At 39.9% G+C, this 26,751-nt stretch overlaps 1 protein-coding gene across 1 annotated transcript; it reads left to right on the forward strand.

Annotated features, from left to right (window-relative positions):
* Positions 1 to 24,674: 24,674 nt before the first annotated feature.
* LOC109555119 (coiled-coil domain-containing protein 169-like) lies at positions 24,675 to 25,511 on the forward strand. The gene has a single exon (XM_019955695.2). It carries the CDS (start codon positions 24,734 to 24,736, stop codon positions 25,373 to 25,375), a length of 642 nt encoding a protein of 213 aa, XP_019811254.2. The 5' UTR covers positions 24,675 to 24,733; the 3' UTR covers positions 25,376 to 25,511.
* Positions 25,512 to 26,751: the final 1,240 nt, after the last annotated feature.

The raw sequence follows: 26,751 nt of genomic DNA on the forward strand, positions 1-26,751 counted from the left end.
CCCTCCATACCAATTCCTTCTATGTCATTACATCATTTCATATTATCCCCAAGGTCTTAATACACATCCTTAACTACACTGTGACTATAAATGAAGATTGTTTTCTCTTTTTCTCTTTTCCACAAACCTCTAGACTTTATGCATCCAAAGGGGTGTTGGCTGCTTTGAAGGGGAGTTGCAGTCACGTGGTGAGCACTCAAACCGGCATGGAATAAAGGCGTAGGCCTCCATTGTGTGGTCACACACATTCTGGTGTGCTTTTTTAAAAATACCTGTCTCCATATTGACAGTTCCTGCGTGTGTTCGTGGTGTGGAGGTGTCAACGGCCTCAGATCCTGAGTGCTGCCATGGAGTTGCAACTTGCCTCTTAGTGTTGCTCCTGTAAACACCCAGAGACCCCTTCAGTACTGTATCCAAAACAGATCCCCAAACTTAGTCCCCATCCTGCATTTAAGCTCTTGTTGGCCCCATTTTTGTTTTTTTGTCTGTTTACTTTAGCCTCAACCCTTTCAGGCCACCTTGCCCTCCGACCCACACAAGTATCCCTTTCCAGCTCACCCATCTGGCCTGCTCTCTTCTCCTTACTTTCTGGCTATAAATAAACATATATTTGTAGAATGAATTGATGAACAAAGGAAAGAACCACAGGCATCCTGTCCACAGGGACCAACTTAGTGTTCTTAAGCAATAGCTATTCCCTGGGGGCTGGGCTGCTCTCCGTGAGTCAGAAGAGGCAAGATGGTATGCATAGTAGAAAGCGCCAAAGCTTTTATAGCCAGACGACTTAGGTTCAAATCCTGACTTCGCTACTCAGGAGCTCGTGTAAATTATGTCAAGTAATTTCTCGTTTCTGAGTCCATTTCCTCGGCTGTAAAACAGAGCTAATGCCTACTTCGTAGAGTTATAAAGGGAATGGGAGATGATGTGTGCTAAATGTCTGGCATATAGGAGAAACACAATCAATGATGTATGTTCTAATGATATCTGTAGGTAACTGCCGTTTCTCACCTCCCTCCTTTATCTGCACTGATGACTGGGGTAGAACTGTAAGAAGAAACAGACCCATTCTTCACTTTGTGGAACCCTTGTCATCCATGTGCTGTGTGTTTACAGACCCTCTAAATCTGTCACTTGGAATTAATCCTTATCTAACTGGCCCCTTGGCTTCCCAGTCCCCAGGGAACCTTGCTTCTGCTTGGGAAAAGCTTGGGCTATAATCTTGGTCTAGTAGAGTGGCTGTTCTGTAGCACCATCATCTCCAGTGAATCCTCAATATTGCCTGAATATTATGTGTTTCAATAAGTAAGAGACCACTGGTATCTCTGTCATTATATACCTTCTGTGTTCACATCACTGTGTTGGGATTGTTGGCTCCTGTCAGAGACTGAGAAGCACCTTTAGGATGCCACCATGTGAAAATGAAACATTTTACAAATAGGTAATATTTGTATAACAAATACAATACAAAAAGTCCAGTAAAAACTGCCTGGGTGCCAGGAAGATCCTATGACAGTGCAACTAAACTGCTCAAACCCAGTCTCTGCTCCTGCCTCTGATGCCTGTCTGCTCTTGCCAGTTGTGAATTTTATTTCATCTCTAGACTGTGGAGCTTTGACTCCACCCAGAATGATTTTAGATGCTGTGCCGGAGCCCTCAACATTAATCCTAAGACTTCTTGTTGTTATTTAGTTGCTCACTCGTGTCCCACTCTTTGTGACCCTGTGGACTGTAGCCCACCAGGCTCCTCTGCCTGGGGGATTTCCCAGGCAAGAATACTGGAGTGGGTAGCCATTCCCTTCTCTAGGGGATCTTCCCAACCCAGGGATCAAATCCACGTCTTCTGGATTGGCAGGCTGATTCTTTACTGCTGACCCCCCTTTCACTAAACGGGAGTCATAATCACATCAATGGAGACCATTTATTAAGGACCTCCTCTGAGCCAAGGATTGTGCTAGGTGTTCACAGTTTAGGTCCCTAGATTATGGTCTAAACTTGATGTCTAAGTGAGAGCATATGATACAAACCCAGCACAGCCCTAGCCTCCCGCTCTGCCCAGCCCTCTCATTCCACGAGCTGACCTCAAGGGATTGTGTTAGCCCAAAACTATAAACTGGTTTATGGTCAATCATTAAACTGTGGCAAGCACCCACAGTTTGCTCAGCCTATACCAAGCACTATGGGAAATATCCAAGAACTAAACAACATGATCCCAGGCTCTAAAGAACTTCAAGTATTCTAAGGGAGAACAGAGTAGCTCATGTGAAGTCATTAAAGATAAACATGAAACAGGGCAGAGTCCAATTCTCAACCATGCACCACAGAGTTTCCAATCTTTTAAGGACAGCTTGCCTCAGAAGGGTGTTCCCTCTCAAATACTGCTGATAGAAGAGTAAATTGGAAAAATCTCTCAGTAGGGCTGTTCAGTAGTATCTCTTAATATTTTCATATTGCATAACCATTGACCCAACAATCCTACTTCTACTAAGAAATACTAGCACAAGTGTTCAAAGATATATGTACAAAGACATTCACTATAACATTGCTTGTCAATGAAATAGTTAGCAGCAACCAAAAGTTCATTAACTGTATACACAGGAAAGAGAAGACTATCATCTTTCTGTAGGTGTATATATTTCAATAAAGATTTTTACATTAAAAAAGTAAGCATCAGCTGACAAGCAAGTATGCTCAATATATATTAAGTTTAAAAACCAAGTATCTAAACTTTTCTAAAATACAAACTTTGTAAAATAAAAATCTCATTTTGTATGTGTATGACTTTATATATCATATGTATAGTTTTTAAAGTCTGGAAGGATATTTACTGAAGAGTAGTTATCTCTGGCAAGTGAGAGCGGTGAACAAACTTTAAAGTTTTACTTTATACAGGTCTTTCATGTCTGAATTAGTTACAAAAAGTGTTATTAATTTTAGAACTTTAAAAGAAATATTTATATTATAAGGCTGTATATCTTTCATTCAATATGGCAGAAAGGCCACATGCATTTATATCCACTCTCTCCTAAGACACTATTAGAATTATAATAAAGGGGTTGAAAAGGCATAAGCTCATAACAAAGAAGAGAAGAAGGACTCAGATGATACTGTATTTTACAAATGTTTGGAAGACAGAAATTGGAGGAAAGGATATTGACTGAACACACGCTGATTTGGAACCAGTGAATCCAGAAAAGCACCATAGATAACAGAAAAAGAGGCATCCAGGGAAAAGGGAAGTTGGAAAAAGAGATAATATGGTTAAGAGCTAGGGAAATTTAGGATACAATAAAAGCATAGAAGGCAAGAAATAATCCAAAAAGAGGCAATGAAGAAATCCAAGAAAAATAAAATCTGTACAAGAAGTCATGGATCAAATGTGAAGAATCAGATAGAATTAACACAGAAAGTGGGCTTCTAGATGAATAGAATTTATTCTGAGTACTAGACAAAATGAGAAAGCTGGAGAATAGAGATATGGTAAAGACAGCACCAAACTAGATAACATATTGAAAAGCAGAGACATTACTTTGCCAACAAAGGTCCGTCTAGTCAAGGCTATGGTTTTTCCAGTGGTCATGTATGGATGTGAGAGTTGGGCTGTGAAGAAAGCTGAGCGCCGAAGAATTGATGCTTTTGAACTGTGGTGTTGGAGAAGACTCTTGAGAGTCCCTTGGACTGCAAGGAGATCCAACCAGTCCATTCTAAAGGAGATCAGCCCCGGGATTTCTTTGGAAGGAATGATGCTAAAGCTGAAACTCCAGTACTTTGGCCACCTCATGTGAAGAGTTGACTCATTGGAAAACACTCTGATGCTGGGAGGGATTGGGGGCAGGAGGAGAAGGGGATGACAGAGGATGAGATGGCTGGATGGCATCACCAGCTCAATGGATGTGAGTCTGAGTGAACTCCGGGAGTTGGTGATGGACAGGGAGGCCTGGCGTGCTGCGATTCATGGGGACGCAAAGAGTCGGACATGACTGAGTGACTGAACTGAACTGAACTGAAAGACAGCACATGTTTAGTCAACTCACAGCAAAAAAAAAAAAAAATGGGGGGCAATCAAAAATTCAAATACAAAACTGTTTAAAAATGTCATTTTCCAATAATGATGACCAACTAGAACATGGAGTGATGTAGAATAATTGATGGAAGTTGTAACATGAAAATATAATCAAGGCCCATTTCTTAGCTTTACACTGAAAAGTATACAATCATAATAATACAAACACTATCTTTATTGCTTTTCAACCTTTGGAATCCAATCTAGAGACAACCACAGGAAACAATTATAATTACAAAGTGTAAGATAAATGTTAACAAATAGTTTTAAAGCATAGCATACAGAAACTGGAAAGTAGACACATTTAGGGGAGGTGGAAGAATGCATAGAGGCACTAATATTCTAATTTTAGAAAGTATAGAATCAAGAGATACTATCTATAGATGATGGAACAAGAAATATTTATGTGTCTTATATAAAGGCACAAAGATAACCAAAAAAGATTTGTGAACAGAAAAGATACACACTAAAATGGTTGTCAGTTGAGAGGGGAACAAAGTAAAGGAACTAAAAGGAGTGATGTATCAGGAGAAAAGAGAGAAGTGGTTGCTGCAGTTTATTTAAGTGAGTTGTGTGTGTGCTCAGTCACTCAGTTGTGTCAGGCTCTTTGCAACCCCATGGACTGTAGCCCGCCAGGCTCCTCTGTCCATGGGGATTCTCCAGGAAAGAATACTGGAGTGGGCTGCCATGCCCTCCTCCAGGGGATCTTCCCAACCCAGGGATCGAACCCAGGTCTCCTGCATTGCAGGCGGATTCTTTACCATCTGAGCCACCAGGGAAGCCCATAAGTGAGCTAAATTCCCATTTATTAGACCAGGAAGTCACTAGATAGATGATGTCTAGAGCTGGTAAATCAAAGAAAGGCATATCATTTAGAGAAAATGGATTACACCCCCCCCTTACTGATCTCTCTGCTTCCACCCTTGTCCCCTTTTAGTCTATTATTAACACAGCAGCTAAAGAGGTTCTTTTAAAAGTTAACTCAGACCTTGCCAGCCTCAGCTTGTCCAATGGCTTCCCATCTGTGAAATAACAGAAAATTTTTTATTGGTCTCTGTCTCCCAGTTTCTGGCAAAGACTTCCTAAAACTCGTGTAAATTCCTGAGTGGTAAGAGCACTAGGAACATTTTGGTTTCAATATTTGGCTTTTGACCCCAGTTCCTGACACAGAGCCCTTGAAACCCTTGTCATTTCCTGGGTGATAGGAATGTCTTTTGCTCTAATGAGGCAACTCTGGGGGGCTCCTGGAGGAAGACTGGTCACCAGAAAGACCACACCATGATTAGAAACTTGGGATTTTTGGCATCACCTCCCATTCTCTTGAGAAAGGAGAAGGGCTGAAAATGGAGTTAGTAATCAATCACGCCTATGTGATCTGTATCCTTTATCACATACTTGTATAATAAACTGGTAAACATAGGGAACATGAGTTGTAACTGCTAGAACAGTTCTGTGAGCCGCTCTAGCAAATTAATTGAACCCAAGGAGAGGGTCATAGAAACCTCAGATTTACAGCCCATCAGACAGAAGGAGAGGTGGCAACCTGGACTCGCCATCTGAATTTGGCGGGGGAGGGCAGCAGTTTTGTGGGACTGAGCCCTTAACCTGTGGGACCTGATGCTCTCTCCGGGTAGAAAGCGTGGTCTTGAGTTCAAGGATAGGACTCCCAGCCAATGGCTCGTTGCAGTGAAACCCACATGCACACAACTGGTGTCAGAAATGTTGTGAGTGTGGCAGTCATGTGACAAATAAAGGAGAAACATGGGGAGGGAAAAGGTTTTTCTAACTTACCATCTCACTTGGAACAAAAGCCAGTCATTACACAGGCATGCTAGACCTCACCCAGCCATCTGTCTCAGCACTCCCCAAGCCCTGCATCTCCTGCTACACTCCCTTGCTGGTGCTGTGTCAGCCCTCTTTGCCATTCCTTGAGCAAACGGGACATGTCCTCCTGCAGGACCCTTTTGTACCAGCTCTTCTGTCTGCTCTTTCCCTAGATATTTGCATTTGTTGTTTATTCAGTCGCTCAGTTGTGTCCGACTCTTTGCAACCCCATGGACTGTAGCCTGCCAGGCTCCTCTTGTCCATGGGATTTCCCAGGCAAGAATACTGGAGGGGGTATTCTTCAGATACTTGCATGGCCTAATCTATTACTTCCTTCAGGTCCTTACTCAAATGTCCCCTTCTCAGAGAGATTTTCCCTGCCTACACTATTTGAAATTGCAGACTCTGCCTCTAAGAGCTCCCTAGCTCCTTTTCCTGCTTTATTTTTCTCCACCACAATTACTGTCGTTTAACATACTGTATATCTTAATTATCTTGTTTATTGTTGCTCTCTGCCACCAAAATGTAAAGTCAATAAGAGCAGGGATTTTTGTGTTTTGTTCACTGCTCTATCCCAGGTGCTGAGAACAGTGAGTGGCACACAGAAGGTGCTTGGTATGGACTCAATTGTATGCTCCCCAAATTTACATGCTGGACTCCCAAATTCCACTATTTCAGAATGTAACCATATTTAAGGACTGAAATTCTGAAGCTCCAATACTTTGGCCACCTGATGCGAAGAGCTGACTCATTGGAAAAGACCCTGGTGCTGGGAAAGATTGAAGGCAGGAGGAGGGGGAGACAGAGGATGAGATGGTTGGATGACATCACCAACTCGATGGACATGAGTTTGAGCAAGCTCCGGAAGTTGGTGATGGACAGGGAGGCCTGGCGTGCTGCAGTTCCATGGAGTCTTTACAAAGAGTCAGACATGACTTAGTGACTGAACAACAACAGTATTTGGAAATAAGGTCTTTAAAGATGTGATCACATTAAAACAAGGCTGTTGGAAGAGTCCTAATCCAAGATGACTGGTGTCGTTATAAGAAGAGGAACAGTCACATGAAGAGGCAGCAAGAGGGTGGCCATTTTTAAGCCCAGGAGAGAGGCCTGGAACGTATCTTTCCCAAATGGCCCTCAGAGGAAACCAAACTTTCCGGAACCTTGATCTTGGACCTCCAGGCTCCAGAACTGTGAGAGAACAAATTTCTGCTGATTAAGCCTCCCAGTCTGCGGTATGTTGTTATACCAGCACTATTGCAGTGTTCAATAAATATGTGGTTTGAGTGAATGAATAAACAGGTCGATGGATACAACAGGAGCATTAGAAAAACTCAAACCAGAAACAGTTAAAGTGGTAACCCTCAGAGGATGGGACCACAGGTGGGGAGGAGTGTGGCAGGAGACAGTTGCGTTTTCTTATAAGGAAGTCCTTTGGCACTACTTCGTTTTTGTCCACATGAAATGTATCACTTTGATAAACATTTATAAATGGTCATTTTTAAAAGGGGGTTTTTACAGAACAACAAGAAATGATATTAAGTTCATGAGGCTTTATATTATTGGGTCCCCACTGGTGATGATTTTGCCCCAGGGGACATTTGTCAATGTCAAGACATTTTTGGTTGTCACAAGTGGGGGTGGGGTGCTACTGACATCAAGTGGGCCAAGGCCTGGGACACTGCCAAACATCTTACGACACAAGGGACAGTGCCTCCTCGCAGGATTATTCCACCCAGAGCGCCAAGAGTGCTGACGATGAGAAACTGTTTTACATAGATGTGTGGGTGATGGATCCATAACAAATTATTAAGGGAAGTTATGGCTGCTGAGGAAATAGAATTAACCTCTACAATGTTAATAGAAATAACCAGTGCAAGAACGTACTGGGGAGAAACTACCATACTATTCTACAATCTATTCTTTGATGCCTCTGTGAGAGAAAAATTCTGGACTGAACGATGGCAGTGCTAGGAACATGGAGGGCATAGTAAGTATAGAGGGACTGACTGACCTCTGCCCATAGATCCTTATATAAAACTTCACTACAAACAAAGGCAAATGGCCGTTCATCCCATATTTCTTCACTCTCACTACACTGCCTCGTCCAGCCAGTTCAATCCATCTTCTCAGCTCTTCACAAATCACCATTCAACATTTCCTTCTTTCTTTTATCCCAAACTCCAATCTCAAGATTTCCCGCAGACCACAACTCGTGCTGGGATGCCTTTCCTGCACCTTCGAGGCAAGGTCTCCCTCTGTCATCTACACAGCCCCTCTCTGATGACACCTTCTCCATCTCCTTGGAAAAGAGTGAACAATCTCTGACTGAGTCCACACTGCATAAAAACAGAAGCCGCTTGACAGCTAGCAAAAGCATCTACTTGTTCACATACATAAGTAAATATTTAATGGATCTGTTAGCTGTTTCTGTTGCTGTGTATTTCTGATAAGTGCATCTGTGTTAGTGTTAATGTCCAGTTAGAAGTGGTTTGGACAAATGTGATCTGCTTTGGGTATATGGTTTCCAGGATGGATGTGAGAAGGAACACGGGCAGTCACTGTTCCATGCTACTACTTAGAGCATCACTTTCCACCTCAAAGCACAGCATTTTCATGTTGCCAGGTACTGAGTGCCAGCTAGAGAAGGGGAAAGATCTGTTCCACCATCAATGCACTGTGGAAGATCTATAACAGGAAACACAAGAGACCGGTAACAGTGCTTGCCTCCAGGGGTAGAAACTGGAGAACTTGTATAAAGGTGGGAGAGAATTTTCAGTATACACTCTCTTACTGCTTTGGAATTTTGCTCCATGTGCATATATTACCTATACAGAAATTTTAATTAATTTTTACATCAATATACTGTACAAAACTACAGTACTTGGATTTCAAGCCAAACCTCTACCCAGCCACAAATGGATATAAAATTATCCCATCTCTTATATTCAGAACTGAAGTATTATGTATATATTCAGACAACCTGTTAGACTGAATCCCACACTGAGAAAAAAACTAAAAAGAAATTAATGTCTGCAAAGATATGTTCCCTGTTGATATGATTTTTCTTTAAATTGCCCTGATATAGGCAGAAGAAAATTGTCTATAGTAAACTATAATGTTCATCTACGTCACTAAAGCATTAATTTTAAGGATATTTAGAGGTCTGAAAAAACGCAGTGACAAAATTTTAATTACATTTTAATGATATGTAATTGATTGGCCAGGAGCTTTTAGCACTCTGTGTTGGTTATAGATGACAAGAGAAGGCCATTCTATCCAGGAATAAATAGTCTCTGCCTTGTTTTAATTAGGATATAATAATGATAGAGACCAAACCCCTTGGGAAGAGAGAATGCTTTATTGAGAACTTCATTTCCTGAAAATTTCCACATTATCCAGGGACTGCAAAACCAAATGTCACAAGTCAAAAACGAAACAAAATAGAAACATCCCTTGTCCAAACTGAGCCTCTAGTATGAAGATATACTCCTTTTTTTAATCTGACTTCTAAGATTCTTCTGGACTTAAGAATGTCTACCAGATCTCTGGCCATCCAAGATAAATAGTCTTTACTATTCTGATGTATCTTCCCCTGGAAACTCCAGGAAATTGACTTTCATTCCCACTGAGGAACCTCTTCCCCACTGGCAGCTCCTATCACATCTTGCTTTTAACCCTTGAAATCTTTTGCATAGAAGGTAAACTGAAGACTAATTTTCAAAAGGTGATATGAGTGTGTTAAAAAAAAATGAATACTGGAGTGTGCTTCTTAACTTCTCTTCTAAATGGGGAAGAAATCAGGCCAAGCTGAATCAGCTAAACCAGGCTATCTAATGACCTGGACAGGTTCAGTCTACTTCTGCCCTTCTACACTCTGTGTTTCTGTTCTGGGTTGAATAATATCCCATTAGTTACTATATTTATCTCTAGAAATTTGATCTCTGCTATTCTAAAATTTAGAAAGATATCTCTTCAATCTTACAAAGTCTGTTCCTACATGATAACAGTTTAATTGGTTGTATATGTCATTCTGGTATGTTCGTCTGCTTGGTCTGCCGTAACAAAATATATAGACGGGTTGTTTAAACACAGAGATTTATTTTCTTACAATTCTAGAGGCTAGAAGTCCCAGATCAAGGTGCCAGCTTGATTAGGTTCCTGGTGAGACCTCTCTTCCTGACTTGCAGACAGCTGTGTTCTTGCTGTGTGCTTACGTGGTCTTTTCCTCTCTGGCATGCAGAAAGAGAAAGAAAGGGGGTGCAGGGGCAGGGAGAGATCTGGTCTTTCTTCCTCTTTTTATAAGGATGCTAGTCCTATTAGACTACAGTCCCACCCTTATGACCTCACTTAACCTTTATTACCTCCTTAGAGGCCGTGTCTCCAAATATAGTCACAGTGAAGGTTAGGGCTTCAATATGTGAACTGAGGGACTTCTCTGGTGGTTCGGTGGTTAAAAATTTGTCTGCCAGTGCAGGGCATATGGGTTCAATCCCTGGTCTGGTAAGATTCCACATGGGGCTACTAAACCCACATGCTACAACTGCTGAGCCTGTGCTGTAAAGCCCGGGAGCTGAAAAGAGAGGCCACGGCAATGAGAAGCCCAAACACTGCAACTAGAGAGTAGCTCCCACTCACTACAACTAGAGAAAGTCTGTGCAGGAATGAAGACCCAGCACAGCCAAAAATAAATAAATAATACATTTAAAAAATATGTGAATTGAGTTGGAGGGACACAATTCAGATGAGTTGGAGGGACACAATTCAGATCTTACCAACTGGTTTAACACTAAAACAGACTGCTTCATATTTTAGGAAATTATCAGTTTATTGGAGATATTATAGGGAACATGTATCTACCTTGTTGTTTAGTCGCTCAGTCGTGTCCGACTCTTTGTGACCCTATGGACTGCAGCACACCAGGCTTCCCTGTCCTTCACCATCTCCTGGAGCTTGCTCAAACTCATGTCCATTGAGTCAGTGATACCATCCAACCATCTCATCCTCTGTAGTCCCCTTCTCCTCCTGCCTTCAATCTTTCCCAGCACCAGGGTCTTTTCCAATGAGTTGGCTCTTCGCATCAGGTGGCCAAAGTATTAGAGTTTCAGCTTTAGCATCAGTTCTTCCAATGAATATTCAGGGTTGAATATTCAACGTATCTACCTACATATATACACACATTGAGAACATTACAACTGGGCAAGAGGCAAAGTGAACAGATTGTTTTGGAATTGGTCAAGATGGTGCATAGAATGCATTTGGAAAGGGAAGAATAAGGATGTTAGAGAAGAATGGGAAAAGTCAACTGGTAGAATAAGAAAGGAAGAGAGGAAGAGGGGCAGCAACTATACTGGCAATCTTTAACCAGGAGAGTGTTGAGTTGCTAGCGAAGCCTTGCATCAAAGCAAACAAATTCCACAGGCTTGAATAAACTGCTTTGAGTACACACTCCTCCCAATATTCACAGGGGCAAAGCTCTGTCTGGCAGGCTGGACTATGAACATTGGCCTAATCTATCTCATCCTGATTGCACGCTCACGGAAGAACAGCAACTATGTCCTTCTAACTCACTTTCTACAGCATTATTGGGAAAAAAGGCATTTAAATGCTTTCAACGGTGATGATTATAGAGAAAAATGGAATATAAATGGCTACTGACATGTTTCATTGTAACAACTTTTATAACCCCATTATTAAGGAGATGAATATCTTCATATTCCTAAATCAGAGGTAATCACATGTCTAAAGGCTCTTCGCCCTCACTTATTTTGTTAAAATGCTATTCTCATTTATTTTCCATCTTTTCTCCCTGGTTGTGCATTAGTTACTATGGAAACATTGGGATGCTATAGTTGAGCATATCAACATTCCCAAGTTCTGTTAGAGTATGAAGCCAATTTACATCAAGGTTATTGGGAGAGGGAGTTATTGCTGAGGGTTATAAATGAATGCAAGACAGAATGAAATGTGTGGCACTATCAGACAAACGCGGTCCTCACTTAGCATCACAGAAGGGGTAAGGCTCATCTCCTTGGCCCATTCTGTGTACAGAAATCCAGCTGTAGTTATCAATGAGGTTGTCTAGGTCCATCGGTGTTGCTATAACAAAATATCATAAACTGAGGGACTTTTTTTTTTTTTTTTAACTGAGGGACTTTTAAACAACCAACACTTATTTCTGACAGTTCTGGAGGTTGGGAAATCCAAGACAGGGAGGCAGTATATCCAGTGTCTGGTGGGAACCTGCCTCCTAGACAGTTAACATCTTTTCACTGCATTCTCACATGGTGGAAGGGGCAAGGGAGCTCTCTGGAGTGTCTTTCATAAGGGTACCAATACTTGTGTTTGTTTGTTTGTGCCACATGGCTTTCAGAATCTTAGTTCCCCAACCAGGGATGGAACAGGGATTGAACCCCAGCCACAGCAGTGAAAGCAGTCCTAACCAGTGGACCACCAAGGAATTCTCTAGGGCACTAATCTTATTCATGATGGCACCACCCAATGACTTAAGCACCTCCCAAAGACCCCATCTCCTAACATCATCACCTTGGGGGTTAGGTTCCAACATATGCATTTGTGGGGGACACAAACATTCAGTCTATAGCAGAGATATAAAGCAGTCTACAAAGCAAAGATGCTTATCTTTAATAGTAGCATGGGTTCTTTTCTTTGTTTGCTTTAAATATCATGTATTTATAAACATTTTGCAATTTGTTTCATTTCCACTTTAATCCAAGTGTTCTTAGACAAGTCATTTTAAATTTCCAAGTGGTCAGATTTTTTTTTTTTTTTTTTTGCTATAGTTTTACAGTTAATTCTCTTTTTAACTTTACTGTGGTAAGGAACTTCGACCACGTGTGTGTGTGTGTGTGTGTGTACCTAACTATACATTCTCAACCACAATGTACCACATACAACTAAAACTGAGTTTATCATCTCTGAAACTAGATACTCCTCCATTTTCCTTACCTCAGTTGTAATGCCACATGCATCCAATCACTCAAGACAAGAAATCTACAGATCACCTTTGCCTCCCCTCCTCCCTTATTCACTAAATTAAATCAAGCACCAAGCCCTGCACATCTTATCTCCTAAAAATTCTTCACATTTGGCCCCTTCTCTATATTTCTTTTTTGACATTACCTATTACATAACGCAATGAAAGACGAAGATTAAGTTCACTTCCACCGCTCCCACTTCCCATCCATCTTTGCAATATAATTTTCACATTATTATTATTTCTGCTAATGATTATCTTTTTTACTTTAAATAATATGTTTAAACATGTATTTCTTATTTGACCAAACCAGAGGTATTTCCCTCCCTCCCTGCACTTTGCAAGATAAAGACACTAGTCTCCCATAGTTCTCTCTACTTCTTTTCACTCTTATCTCTCAATCTACGTCCATTCTCTTACACCTCTATTTTCACACGTGTCCAAGCCATCATCTTATCAAGCCTCCTAACTAGTGTCCTTATTTCCATTCTTGCCCCCCTTAACAATAGCCAGAGTGATCTCTTATAAGTTTAATGCAATTTCTGCTTCTGTCAGTGGTGAAACAACTTGCTTCAGACTAACCATCTAACTGAGAACAACTACAAAAGCTGATCAACACGGGAAAAAACATTTTTTGGTCATTTCGAAGGGCCAGCAAGGCAGCAAGGAATTGAGAGTGCGAGATTCTGGAGAATCTAGATAGAGAGAAATGAGCCAGACATCTGGCTGCATTTTTGCTTTTAGGACATTTGCCAGTGTGAAAGCTGTCAACTGAGAAGCTAATAAGCCAAGCAGAAAACAGTGCAGAAAATAGTGGTTGGGAGTCTGAGAAGCCGAGCAGAGATTTCAGAGACATCGTGGACAAGAGAGGGGTAAAAGAGGGGAGTGGAGAGGGGAGGGCTAAGACTGGAGTTGAGTGCCCATGAAGGAGGAGGAGCCCTGATAAACACCACAGAATTTCAGCTGATTCCCCCAAATAGCCATTACCTAGGGGTAAAAGCCGAGAAGGCAATGGCAACCCACTCCAGTACTCTTGCCTGGAAAATCCCATGGACGGAGGAGCCTGGTGGGCTGCAGTCCATGGGGTCGCTAGGAGTCAGACACGACTGAGCGACTTCACTTTCACTTTTCACTTTCATGCATTGGAGAAGGAAATGGCAACCCACTCCAGTGTTCTTGCCTGGAGAATCCCAGGGACGGGGGAGCCTGGTGGGCTGCTGTCTATGGGGTCGCACAGAGTCGGACACGAATGAAGTGACTTAGCAGTTAGCAGGGGTAAAAGGGAATGGGAAACCGATCAACCCTAATAAAGACTGAAGGTCAGTCTCAATCTCTAATCTAATTAAGATGATCCATCCCTACCTTGAGCGCTTGCCAGAGCAAAAAATAAATCCCTTGTTTACAACATCAACAGTGAAGCCCGGTGTAAACTATGGACTGAGAATAAGCAGCTCGAAATGTGTTTTTGTCCCTAAAAGTAAAGAATTGCTCAAAGAAAGATGGGGAAACATCAGTAGGACACAGAAGTTCCCTAAAAGGGCTCCCACTGGCTAAACTTAAAAATTACAGTAAATAATGATAGTATTAGATTAAAACCCACTGAATAAAGTGAGAAATTGTGAGTCCATATTGATCTGAATGAATGAATAAGTAGTTTGATTAGCAACTGGGGCTAAATAGATGTGTATAGCCCAGAAGATACACCTTAATGTAATGAAAGATCAAAGCATCACTTCAGTGATATTCCTGCCAAAAAATTATAAATTAATATGATCATGAGGAAATATGAGATAAACCCAGGTTGTGGGACATTTTATGAAATAACCAGGACATTTACAAAATAATAATCCTCAAATGTCAAGGTCATGAAAGTCAAGGAAAGAGAGGAACCATTTCAGGTTGACGAACACTAAATAGACATGACCAAAAACTGCCATGTTTTGTTCTGAATTGTATTCTTTGGCTATAAAGGATATTATTGGCAAAATCAGCAACTTCAATGGGATTTGAATACTGGATATTAATGATATATCAATGTTAATTTTCTGATTTGATTGTTATATTTAGTTTTGTAAGAGAATGGTCTTTGCTTTCTTTGAAATACACATGGAAATATTTTGAAATCATATCAGTGACTTACACATAAAAGGTTCAGGGAAAAAAGTTTTTGTAGTGTAGTTGAAACTGTTCTGTATGTTTGAGATTGTTTCAAATTTTTTAAAAAATGTCTAGGTTTTAAAAAAATTAAAGTGAATTTAAGTGAATTAAAATTTATGACATTAACTGCACATGACAATAACTCAACTTAAAAGGGAATGAAGTGACTTAAAATGTTGAAAGGTGCTTACACTAAGCAGTGGTAAAAGTACTAATTGCAGGCAGGCTTTAGTCAAGAATGCATGTTGTAATTTTCTAGGTTAACAACTAAAAGAGTAATAAAAGAAAGTGTTGTTAGGAGAGTGGCCAAGATGACAGAGTAGGAAAACCCCAAGTTCACCTCCTCCCACACAAAAATGACAACTATTCACAGAGCAACTATTGATGAGAAAGACCTGGAGACTCACAGAAAAGATCTTCTAAAACTAAAGCTATAAAGAAACCACAATGAGATGGGTAGGAGGGGCAGAGATGCAGCATAGAGGATAATAAGAATTGCAGAGGTTCTCCTAAAGGAGTGAAGGATCTGAGCCCCACATCGGACTCCCCAGTCCAAGGGTCCTGCACTGAGAAGGCAATCCCCAGAACATCTTGCTTTGAAGAAAAGCAGAATTTAATTTCAGTAGAGCCAGAGGGCTGTGGGAAGTAAGAGATTCTATTCATTCATAAAGGGCACAAACAATATTTCATCGATTCTGGGACCCAGGGCAGAAGTAATTTGAAAGAAGCCTGAGTGGGACCTACCTGCTGATCTTGGAGCACCTCCTGAAAAGGCAGGGGGCAGCTGCAGCTCACCCTGGGGACACAGACATTGATGGAAGCTATTTAGGGGAGCTCATTCTATCATAAGGACTCTAGTGCAGGCAAGACCCATTTGGGGATCCTCGCTCCAGCTTGTTACCAGCCTGTCAGCACCCAGTGCTAGGACAACTCAGGCCAAGCAACTAGCTTGGCAGGGACATAGCCACACCCACAAGCAGGCCTGCTGGCTTAAGACCTCCTGAACCCACAGCTGCCACAGGACAGGGTCCCATCCACCAGAGGACCCAGACACAGCCCTGCACACCAGTGCACCAGCCTAAGCCCTGAGACATCCAGGGCCCTGCAACCAGAGAACTTGTGATTCAGTTCAGCCTACCACTGGGCCAGCACTAGCCTTGGGACAAGCCTCACCCACTAGTGGGCAGGCATCAGCTCCAGGACCTCCTGGGCCTAGCCCCACCCACCAGCAGGTCAAACAACTCTGGGACCATTAGGACCCTGCAGCCAGAAACCCTGGGACCAACTCTACCCTCCAGTGAGCTAACACTAGTCCTAGGACACTGGCTTCAGTCTTGCCCACCATTGTACTGATGCCAGCTCCAGGGCACCTGGGCCTTGCAGCCAGAGACCCCAGGACCAGCTTTGCCCACCAGTAGGCCAACACTCGACCTAAGACCTGATCTCACCCACCAAGGATCAGCCATCAGCCTCAAGACTACCACAACCATGCAGCCTGCCATGTCAGGAACTAGCCCCACCACAGAAGGCCTGAACACCAGCTCTGGGACAACTTGGGCCTCTCAGACAGTTGCTCTGGAATCTGGTCCCACACACAAGTGGGCTGACACTAGATCCAGGACACTTGCGGCCCTGCAGAAAGCCACCTCATGACCTGATGCCACCCACCCAAGGCTAGCAAGCCTTTGCACCAGGCACAGCAGTAACTAACCAGAGTGGGGGCAGACACATCTACCAGACCATGCATAATAGTATAGCTCAGCCCAACAGAAGGACCCATGCAGCCCATATAAGAGGCATTCCTAGAGCATATAGCTCTGGTGAACAGAGAGGATTGTGCTGTTAGAACACATAGGACGCCTTCTACAAAAGGTCACTTATCCAAGGTCTGGAAGCATAAACAAACTACCAAATACACAGAAATAAAAACAGCAACTTAGGCAAAATGAGGCAACAGGGGAATATTTTCCAAATGAAAGAACAAGATAAAACCCCAGAAGAACTAAGTGGTGGAATAAGCAATCTACCCAATAAAGAGTTCAAGCAATTATTGTAAAGATGTTAAAAAATTCAAGAAAAGATTGGATGAACAGAATGAGAAGTTAGAAATTTTGACAATGTGTTATAAAATATAAAGAAGAGACAGAGATGAAGAATACAATAACTGAAATAAAATATACACTAGGAGGAGGAATCCATGGTAGATTAGATGATACAGAGGTATGGATCACTAAACTGGAAGACAGAGTAGTGGAAATCATGGATGCTGAACAGAAAAAAGAATAAAGAATAAAAAGAAATGAGGGCAGTTTAAGAGACTTCTGGGACAACATCAAGCATACTACTATTTGCATTATAAGGGTCCCAAAAAGAGAAGAGAGAAAGAAAGGGGCAGAAAACATATTCGAAGGCATAATAAACTAAAAATTTCCTTAACTTGGGAAAGAAAAGAGACATCCCAATACAGTAAGCATAGAGAGTCCCAAACAGGATCAAACCAAAGAAGACTATAGTATAATTAGAGTATAATTAAAATGGCAAAAAATTAAAGATAAGGAATATTAAAAACAGCAAGGAAAAAGCACAAATTATATACAAGGGAACTCTCACAAGGCTATCGACTGACTTTTCAGTAGAAACTCTGCAGGCAAGAAGGGAGTGGCATGTTATATTTAAAGTGATGGAGGGGAAAAGCCTACAACCAAGAATACCCTACCTGGCAAGGCTTTCATTCAGACTTGCTGGAGAGATCAAAAATTTGTCAGAGAAGCAAATGTAAGAGTTCAGAATCATCAAACCAGCTTTATAAGAAAAGTTAAAGGGACTTCTACAGGAAAAAGAAAAGACCACACTAGAAACATGAAAATTATGAATGGAAAAATTTCATTGGTAAAGGCAAATATATAGTTAAAGGTAGAAAATCAACCGTGTATAAAGGTATTAGGAAGGTATTAAACAAAGGTAATAAAATCATCTATATCTACAGCAAATAATTGAGGAATACACAAAACAACAAACATGTAAGATATGACATTAAAAATGTTAAATGGTGCAGGAGGAGGGAGTAAAAATGCAGGAGTTAAAATGCATTTGAACTTAAGAAATCAGTAATTTAAATTTTTCATATGTATATATGACACCAAAACCAAAGGTGTCACAAAAACAAAATTGCAAGCCAATATAACTGATGAACATAGATGCAAATATTCTGAAATTTATTCCAGGACTGCAAGGATGGTTTAATATCCATAAATCAATTAATGTGATACACCGTATTAACAAATTAAAAGAAAAAAATCATATGATCATCTTGATATAGAAAAAGCTTTCAACAAAATTAAACATCAATTTATGATTTAAAAAAATAAAAATAAAAAATAAACAGCTCTCTTGGGCTCCCTGGTGGCTCAGTGGTAAAGAATCCACCTGCCAGTGCAGGAGACACAGGTTCGATCCCTGATCTGGGACAATCCTACATGCCGTGAGCAACTAAGGCTGTGTCCCACAACTATTGAAGCTGTGCTCTACAGCTTGGGAGCCACAACTACTGAGCCCATGTGCTGTAACTGCTGAAGCCTGAGTGCTCTACAGGCCCTGCTCCACAATAAGAGAAACTACTGCGCTGAGAAATTTGCACACTTCAGCTAGAGAGTAGGCCCTGCTGTCCAGAATTAGAGAAAAGCGTGTGCAGCAACAAAGACCCAGCACAGAAAAAAATAAAATATAATCAGTTTAAAAACAAACAAAAAAAACGCTCAACAAAGAAGAGAGAACATACCTCAGCATAATAAAGGCTATATATGACCAACCCACAGCTAACATTATACTCAACAGTGAAAAGCTGAAAGCATTTCCTCTAAGATCAGGAACAAGACAAGGATGTCCATTTTCATCACTTTTATTCAACATAATATTGGAAGGCCTAGCCATAGCAAACAAGAAAAAGAAATAAAAGGAGCCTAAATTGGGAAAGAAGAACTAAAACTGTCACTATCTTCAGATGACATGATACTATACATAGAAATCCTAAAGATGCTACCAATAAACTACTAGAATTCATGATGAACTTAATAAAGTTGCAAGATACAAAATTAATGCACAGAAATCTGAGACATTTCTATACACTAACAACAAATAATCAGAAAGAGAAATTAATAAAACAATTCCATTTACAGTTACATCAAAAAGAAGAAGATATCTGCGATATCTTTTACCTACCTAAAGAGGTAAAAGAACTGTACTTGGAAAAGTATAAGGTACTGATGAAAGAAACTGAAGAGGACTCAAATGAATGGAAAGATGTACTGTGCTCATAGATTGGAAGAATTAATATTGTCAAAATGATCATATTACCCAAGGCAACCTACAGATTCAATGTAATCCCTATCAAATACCAATGACATTTTTCACAGAAGCAGAACAAATAATTCTAAAATGTTTATGGAAACAAAAATTACCCTGGATAGACAAAACAACTTCAAGAAAGAATAACAAAACTGGCGGTATGACGGTCCCTGATTTCAAACTATACAACAGTTACAGCCATCAAAGCAGTATGATACTAGTACAAATCAGACATGAATATCAGTGGAATAGAATACAGTGCCCAGAAATGAACCCACACTTACATGGGCAATTAATCTACAATACTGGAGGCAAGAATATACAATAGGGAAAAAAACAACCTCTTCAGTAACTGGTATTGGGAAAACTGGACAGCTACGTGGTAAGGAATCAAACTGGACTACTTTCTCACATCATATGAAAAAATAAATTCAAAACAGTTTAACACTTAAATGTAAGACCTGAAACCATAAAACTTCTTTTAAAAAAAGCAGTAAGCTCTTTGACATCAGTCTTAGTAATTTTTTTGTGTGTATATATTTCCTCAGGCAAGGGAAACAAAAGCAAAAATAAACAAATGGGACTACATCAAACTAAAAGATCTTTGCAGAGTGAAGGAAACTATCAAGCAGCAAAGGCCACCTACTGAATGGAAGAAGATATTTTCAAACGATACATCAGATAAGGGGTTAATATCCAAAACATACAAAGAGTTAATGTACTAACTCAACATCAAAAAAAACAAACAACCTGATTGAAAAATAGGTAGAGGATCTGAGTAAACATTTTTCCAAAGAAGACATACACATGGCCAGCAAGCACATGAAAAGACACTCAATATCACCAGTCACCATGTGTGTATGGGTACTCAGTCACTTCAGTCATGTCCAACTCTTTGTGACCCCGTGGACTATAGCCCGCCAGGCTCCTCTGTCCGTGGGATTTCCGAGGCAAGAATACTGGAATGGGTTGCCATTTCCTGACCTAGGGATCGAACCTGTGTCTCCTGCATTGGCAGGCAGAGTCTTTACCACTGAGCCACCTGGGAAGTCGTCACTAATCATTGGGGAAATGCTAATCAAAATCACAAAGAAATTACACCTCACACCTGTCAGAATGGCTTTTATCAAAAAAGACAACAAGTAACAAGTGTTGACAAGGTCATGGAGAAAAGGGAACCCTTTTGCACTGTTGATGGAAATGTAAATTGGTGAAGCCATTATAGAAAGTAGTATGGAGATTCCTCAAAAAATTAAAAGTAGAACTATCATACAATCCAGTAATTCCACTTCTGGGTATTTATCTGATGAAGACAAAACATTAATTAGGAAAGATGTACGCACCTTATGTTTATTGTGGCATTATTTAAAATAGCCAAGACACAGAAGCAGCCTAATTGTGCATTGATAGATGAATGGATACAGAAGATGTGGGGTGTATATATACACACAATGGAGTGTAACTCAGCCAAGAAAAGAATTAAACCTTGCCATTTACAACAGTATGGATGGACCTAGAGGGTATCATGGGCTTCCTTGCTGGCTCAGTGGTAAAGAACCTGCCTGCCAATGCAAGAGTCGCAGGTTCAATCCCTGTGTCAGCAAGATCCCCTGGAGGCGGAAATGGCAGCCCGTTTCAGTATTCTGGCCTGGGAAACCCCATGGACAGAGGATCCTGGTGGGCTGCAATCCATGGGGTTGCAAAAGAGTTGTACACGATGTAGCAACTAAACAACAACAAGAGAGTATTATGCTAAGGGAAATGTCAGACAAAGACAAATATTGTATAATTTCACTTATCTGTCAAATATTAAAAAAACAAAATACATAAACAAACATACCAAAACAGAAACAGTAATAGATGCAGAGAACAAACAAGTTGTTACCAGAGGGGAGAGGGATGGGAGGAGAAAAGAAATAGGTGATGGAAATTAAGAGGTACAAACTTCCATCTGCAAAATAAACGTCATGGTATGAAATGTACAGTGTGAGGAATACAGTCAATAACTAATATCTTGTATGGTGACATATCATATCAATAACTAGACTTATCTTGGTGATCATTTTGAAATGTACCAAAATAGCGAATCACTATGTTGTGTAACAGGCAGTAACATAGTGTAGTAGGCCGATTATGCTTCAAAAACAAACTCATAGAAAAAAGAAGTCAAATTTGTGGTTACCAGAGGCAAGGGGTGGGGAAAGAAGGAATTGGATAAAGGCAGTCAAAAAGTACAAGCTGTCAGCTGTAAGATAAATAAGCACTAGGGATGTAATGTCAACATGGTAAATATAATTAGCATTGCTGTATGTACAAAAGTTAGTTAACAGTGAATCCTCAGAGTTCTTATCATACACACAAAAAAGTGTTTTTCTAATTCTGTAATTTTGTATCTATATGAGATAATTGATGTTCAATAAATTTATTGTGATAATCATTTCATGATGTACGTATGTCAAATCATTATGCTGTGCACTTTAAACTTATACAGTGCTATGTATTCATTATATCTCAATAAAACTGGAAGAAAAATATTTAATGGTTAAGAAAAAGAATGTATACATGTGTTCCCCATCCTGTGGCGGATTCATGTTGATATATGGCAAAACCAATACAATATTGTAAAGTTAAAAAATAAAAGAAAAAAGAAAAAAAAGAAAGAAAAAGAATGTATTACTGCTGCTGCTGCTGCGTCACATCAGTCGTGTCTGACTCTGTGCAACCCCATAGACGGCAGCCCACCAGGCTCCCCCGTCCCTGGGATTCTCCAGGCAAGAACACTGGAGTGGGTTGCCATTTCCTTCTCCAATGCATGAAAGTGAAAAGTGAAAGTGAAGTCGCTCAGTCGTGTCCGACTCCTAGCGACCCCATGGACTGTGGCCCACCAGGCTCCTCCGTCCATGGGATTTTCCAGGCAAGAGTACTGGAGTGGGGTGCCATTGCCTTCTTTGAAAAGATGGAAACTAGAATAATAAAAAACACATCATGCTTAGTGACTCACTTTAAAATAATAGAGCATGGGAAGGGGAAAAAATAGTAACTTTACTGTGGAGTAACCTGACAGGCGCCACCTTAGTCAAGGTTAATGTGACCAATGATAAGTCATGTTGATAACATGTACCCTTTGATATGATGTGATTAGAAAGGCATTTCATCTCTGAGGTATTCTTTCCCAAAGCCCAATATCCCAATCTAATCATGAGAAAAACATTAAAGAAACCCAAACTGAAGGATATTTTACTTAGTATATGACAAATTCTGCTCAAAATTGTTAAGGTTATGAAAAACAAAGACTGAGAAACTGTCACCAATTAGAGGAGATTAAGAAGACAGGATAACTAAATGCAATGTGGTAGTGATGATAGGATCCTGAAGCAGATAAAGAACATGAATGGAAAAACTAGTGAAATAAGAACAACATCTGAAGTTTAGTTAACAATGTTATTTTAAAAATTTCAATAAATGATAGCATTACAGGAATTTGAAACTGAGTGAAGGGTGTATGGAAACTTTCTGTATTACTTTGCCACTTTTCTGTGAATCTAAAATTATTCCGAAATTAAAAGCTTATTTAAAAGAAACTTAATAAATCCAAAAGTAGATAAGAAAAGGAAAAAAAGGAAACAATAGATATGACAGACAGGAAAGAAACAGAAGGATGGCAGATATAAACTTTAATGTGTCAATAATTATAGTAATTGGATTAATATTCCAATTAAAAATATAGTTCAATTTATGAAAGAGTCAGCCACACGCTGCTTGCAAGAAACACATTTCATTTTATTTGTAAGAAACACATTTTAAATGACATGATTCAAAATGGTCAAAAATAAATAACAAAACAATATCATCCAAACAACAAATCAGGATAACTATGTGAATATCAGACAGAATAGAGTTTAAGGGAGCTGGCATTATAAACAGGGACTTTCCATAATGACAGAAGATTTGATTCAATAGGAGATGATAGCAATCTTAAATTTATATGTACCCTAAATAACAGAGTCAGAAAATATATAAAAAGTAACAGAACTAAAAGAAGAAATTTTAAAAATTCACAATCAGATTGGGAGATTCATACACATCTCCCCCAGTAATTGGCATAAAAGGCAAATAAAAAACAGTTAAGCATATAGAAGATTGGACAACATGCTCAATCAACATGACCTGACAAATATACAATCTTACTGGCTCAAAGTGTTTAAACAAGATCTTGGACCAATAGTTGGCTGACCACTAAACTATGGTAACCTAAGGGTTAACTCTAGGTATCTAGGCTTAAAAATGAGAACAAGGGAAAGAAGAAATTAAAAATAAGAACAAGAATTTCTAAAAAACAACTGAGCACAGATGGCAGTTCTCACACACTACAGGGGAAATAGACACTACATAATTAGTCCAAGCACATCACTAAACAAAAACAAAAAATTAAAATTAAAAAACAATTAAACAAGGGGCAGCCCTTACACGGAAAAAAAAAAAAAAAGGAAGCTTATATAAATTGTCTCTAAGAGGGCCTAGGTGATAGATTTAGTACATAAAGACTTCAAATTGCTGTCACTGTTGTTGTTTAGTTGTTCAGTCATGTCCAACTCTTTGGGACCCCATGGACTGTACCCTGCCATGCTCCTCTGTCCATGGGATTTCCCAGGCAAGAAGAGTGGAGTGGGTTGTTATGTCCTCCTCCAGGGGATCTTCCTGACCCAGGGATCAAACCTGTGTCTCCATGGGGTCACAAAAGATTCGCAAAAGAGTCGGACACAACTTAGTAACTAAACAACAACAGCAATCTAACGAACAGAAAGTAAAAAGAATGAAGAAAATTGAAGAACCTCAAAGGCCACTGAGATACCATCGAACACCACTCATGCATAATGGAAGTTCCAGAAGAGGAGTGGAGAAAAAAAGGAACATAAAAAGTATTTGAAGAAACATTGGATGAAAACTTCTCAGATTTCAAAGATTACACATTCAAGAAGCTCAATGAATTCCAAGTAGCACAAAGTCAAAGATATTTACAGCTAGAGAGGTCATAGAAAAACTACTGAAAGCCAAAGCCAAAGAGAGAAGCCCAAAAACAGCGAGAAGAAAATTATATTCCTTATATAAAGAAACCACAATAAAATTAATAGCTGATTTCTAATCAGAAACAGTGGAGACAAGAAGGCAATCTTATGACATATTCAAAGTGCTGAGGGAAAGAAATTCAACCTAGGATTCTAAGAATCATTTCACCATAGCAACAGCTCATGACAACACTTTGTCCTCCCCAACTTCCAAGTGTCCCTTCAAGTCTTCTGCTGTAAGCTCTGCTGAAGGGAACCGTGTGGGAGAGCTCTTGAGCTGACACTATGGGGGACAGAGGAGGTGACAGATTCGAAGGTATGAGCACTGACTGCCTTAAACTGGAGTTACTGGAAGAAATCCATATGAAAGACTTAGTGCAAATCTCAATACTTGAATTAAGACAAAAGATAGTGGAACTGGAAGACAAACTCAATTCTAACTATGAAGGCAGTGAATGGAAAGCCCGTTATGAGGCACAACTTGAACTGAATGATCACCTACAAAAGCAAATTGCTAGTCTCAGAGAGAAAGTGGAAAAAATCCGTGGAAATCCTTCAGATAGACTATCTTCTATTCGTGTCTATGAACGGATGTCAGTGGAATCATTAAGTACATTACTTAAACAGCTAGAAAAAGAAAAAAGGAGGCTTGAAAGTCAAGTGAGAGAGTGTGCACTTAGACTGGAACGAGAATCAAAGGCTTACCGCAAGGTGAAGGATGAACATCGTATGTACCTAGCTAAAATGTCTCAGCTCTCTGACTCACCCCAGTCTTCTAAAGGACAACCAGTGAATCTGCATAGAATGAAAGAGGATCCAGTGAAAATAGGGAGATCTAATCCTGCTAATCAGAAGATGGTAAATGCCAAGAGAGGCCCAGAAAAAAAGATTACAAGATCAAATCATCTTCCAAAACTCAATCCATGATTCCAAAACTGGATGGAGTTCTCTATGTCTTCCCTTTTTTCATTTGTAATATTCAAACTGTGAAGTTACTGTTCAACACATTTTTCAAGAAATGAGGTAGATGAGAAAGAGCTATTAAACCTCTTTAAGCTCCTCTTCCAGTAGTGTGTTCTTTTGTCTGCCTAAAAGAAATTTTCTTAGTAATTTAGTCTAGTTACAAAAAATATTTTAGAAAGTAATTTTAGTGACCCTAAAATATGTAGTAGCAGTGTTTGTGATTCATAAAATATCCTAGGAAACCTGAATGCTGTTATCTTACACTTGATTTTAATAATATATCCTTTATCTACTCTGATACTAATATTGTTATTATAATTGGTTTATAGTTGGCTGTTAGCTTAAATATGTGAGTTCATCAAAACTGTGTGCTATTTTAGGCTATATCATGCTCATTTTTTAAAACCCAAGGTTTAAGTAAAGCTACAAACCCAAAGCATTTTCAACTTTGACTTGAAGCATCATGGTATTGTGGAAATAGTCTCCAATCAGGAGTCAGCTTGGCTATAGTCCCCTTCTGCTGTAAATTTATGAGAACTTGGGAAAGTCTCTTCACCTCATCTTTATTTTCTTTGTGACCCTACGGACTGTAGCCCACCAGGCTCTTCTGTCCCTGGAATTCTCCAGGCAAGAATAGAGTGGGTTGCCATTTCCTTCTCCAGGGGATCTTCCCGACCCAGGGATCCAACCCAGGTCTCCTGCACTGCAGGCAGACTCTACCAACTGAGCCACCAGGGAAGCCACAGTCCCCTTCTGCTGTAAAATTATGAGAACTTGAGAAAGTCTCCTCACCTAGTCTTTATTTTCCACACCTGTAAATTAAATGAGGCAAACTATGCAACTTCAAAGGCTTCTTACCATTCTAGAAAATGAATGCTTATTCAACTACTGCAAGGACTTGCCACTTAGTATATGGTGGGTGATATATGTCATTTTGGGATGTTTATTAATTCATAGTGATGGCCTAGTTTTTTGGAGCAAACTTTGCAATTGTCCACAATATTCAAGCAGTGGAGATTGAATAAAGATAGGAAAAAAGGTTCTTTTAAGGCATTTAGAAAATATATTGAATTCTCTTATTCATGTTTAGACTATTTTTGCAACTGTCACATAGGTCTGCAACATAAATATAATTTATTCTCCCAACTTAATAATAAACGAAACTGTTAGCCTTTAAATTTCCAGAAATCATCCAATGGCAATTATAGTTTCTAGCTTATGTTGTTCTCACCTGATATCCTAAAACCTAAATTCTTTCTATTCAGAATTGCCAGTATTGAATACCAAATACATTTCTATAACGATCTCTATAGACGTTCACTTTCTTTTTTTTAAGGAAG

Source organism: Bos indicus, chromosome X (genome assembly GCF_029378745.1).
Source record: "Bos indicus isolate NIAB-ARS_2022 breed Sahiwal x Tharparkar chromosome X, NIAB-ARS_B.indTharparkar_mat_pri_1.0, whole genome shotgun sequence".
In the NCBI taxonomy this organism is placed as follows: Eukaryota; Metazoa; Chordata; class Mammalia; order Artiodactyla; family Bovidae; genus Bos; species Bos indicus.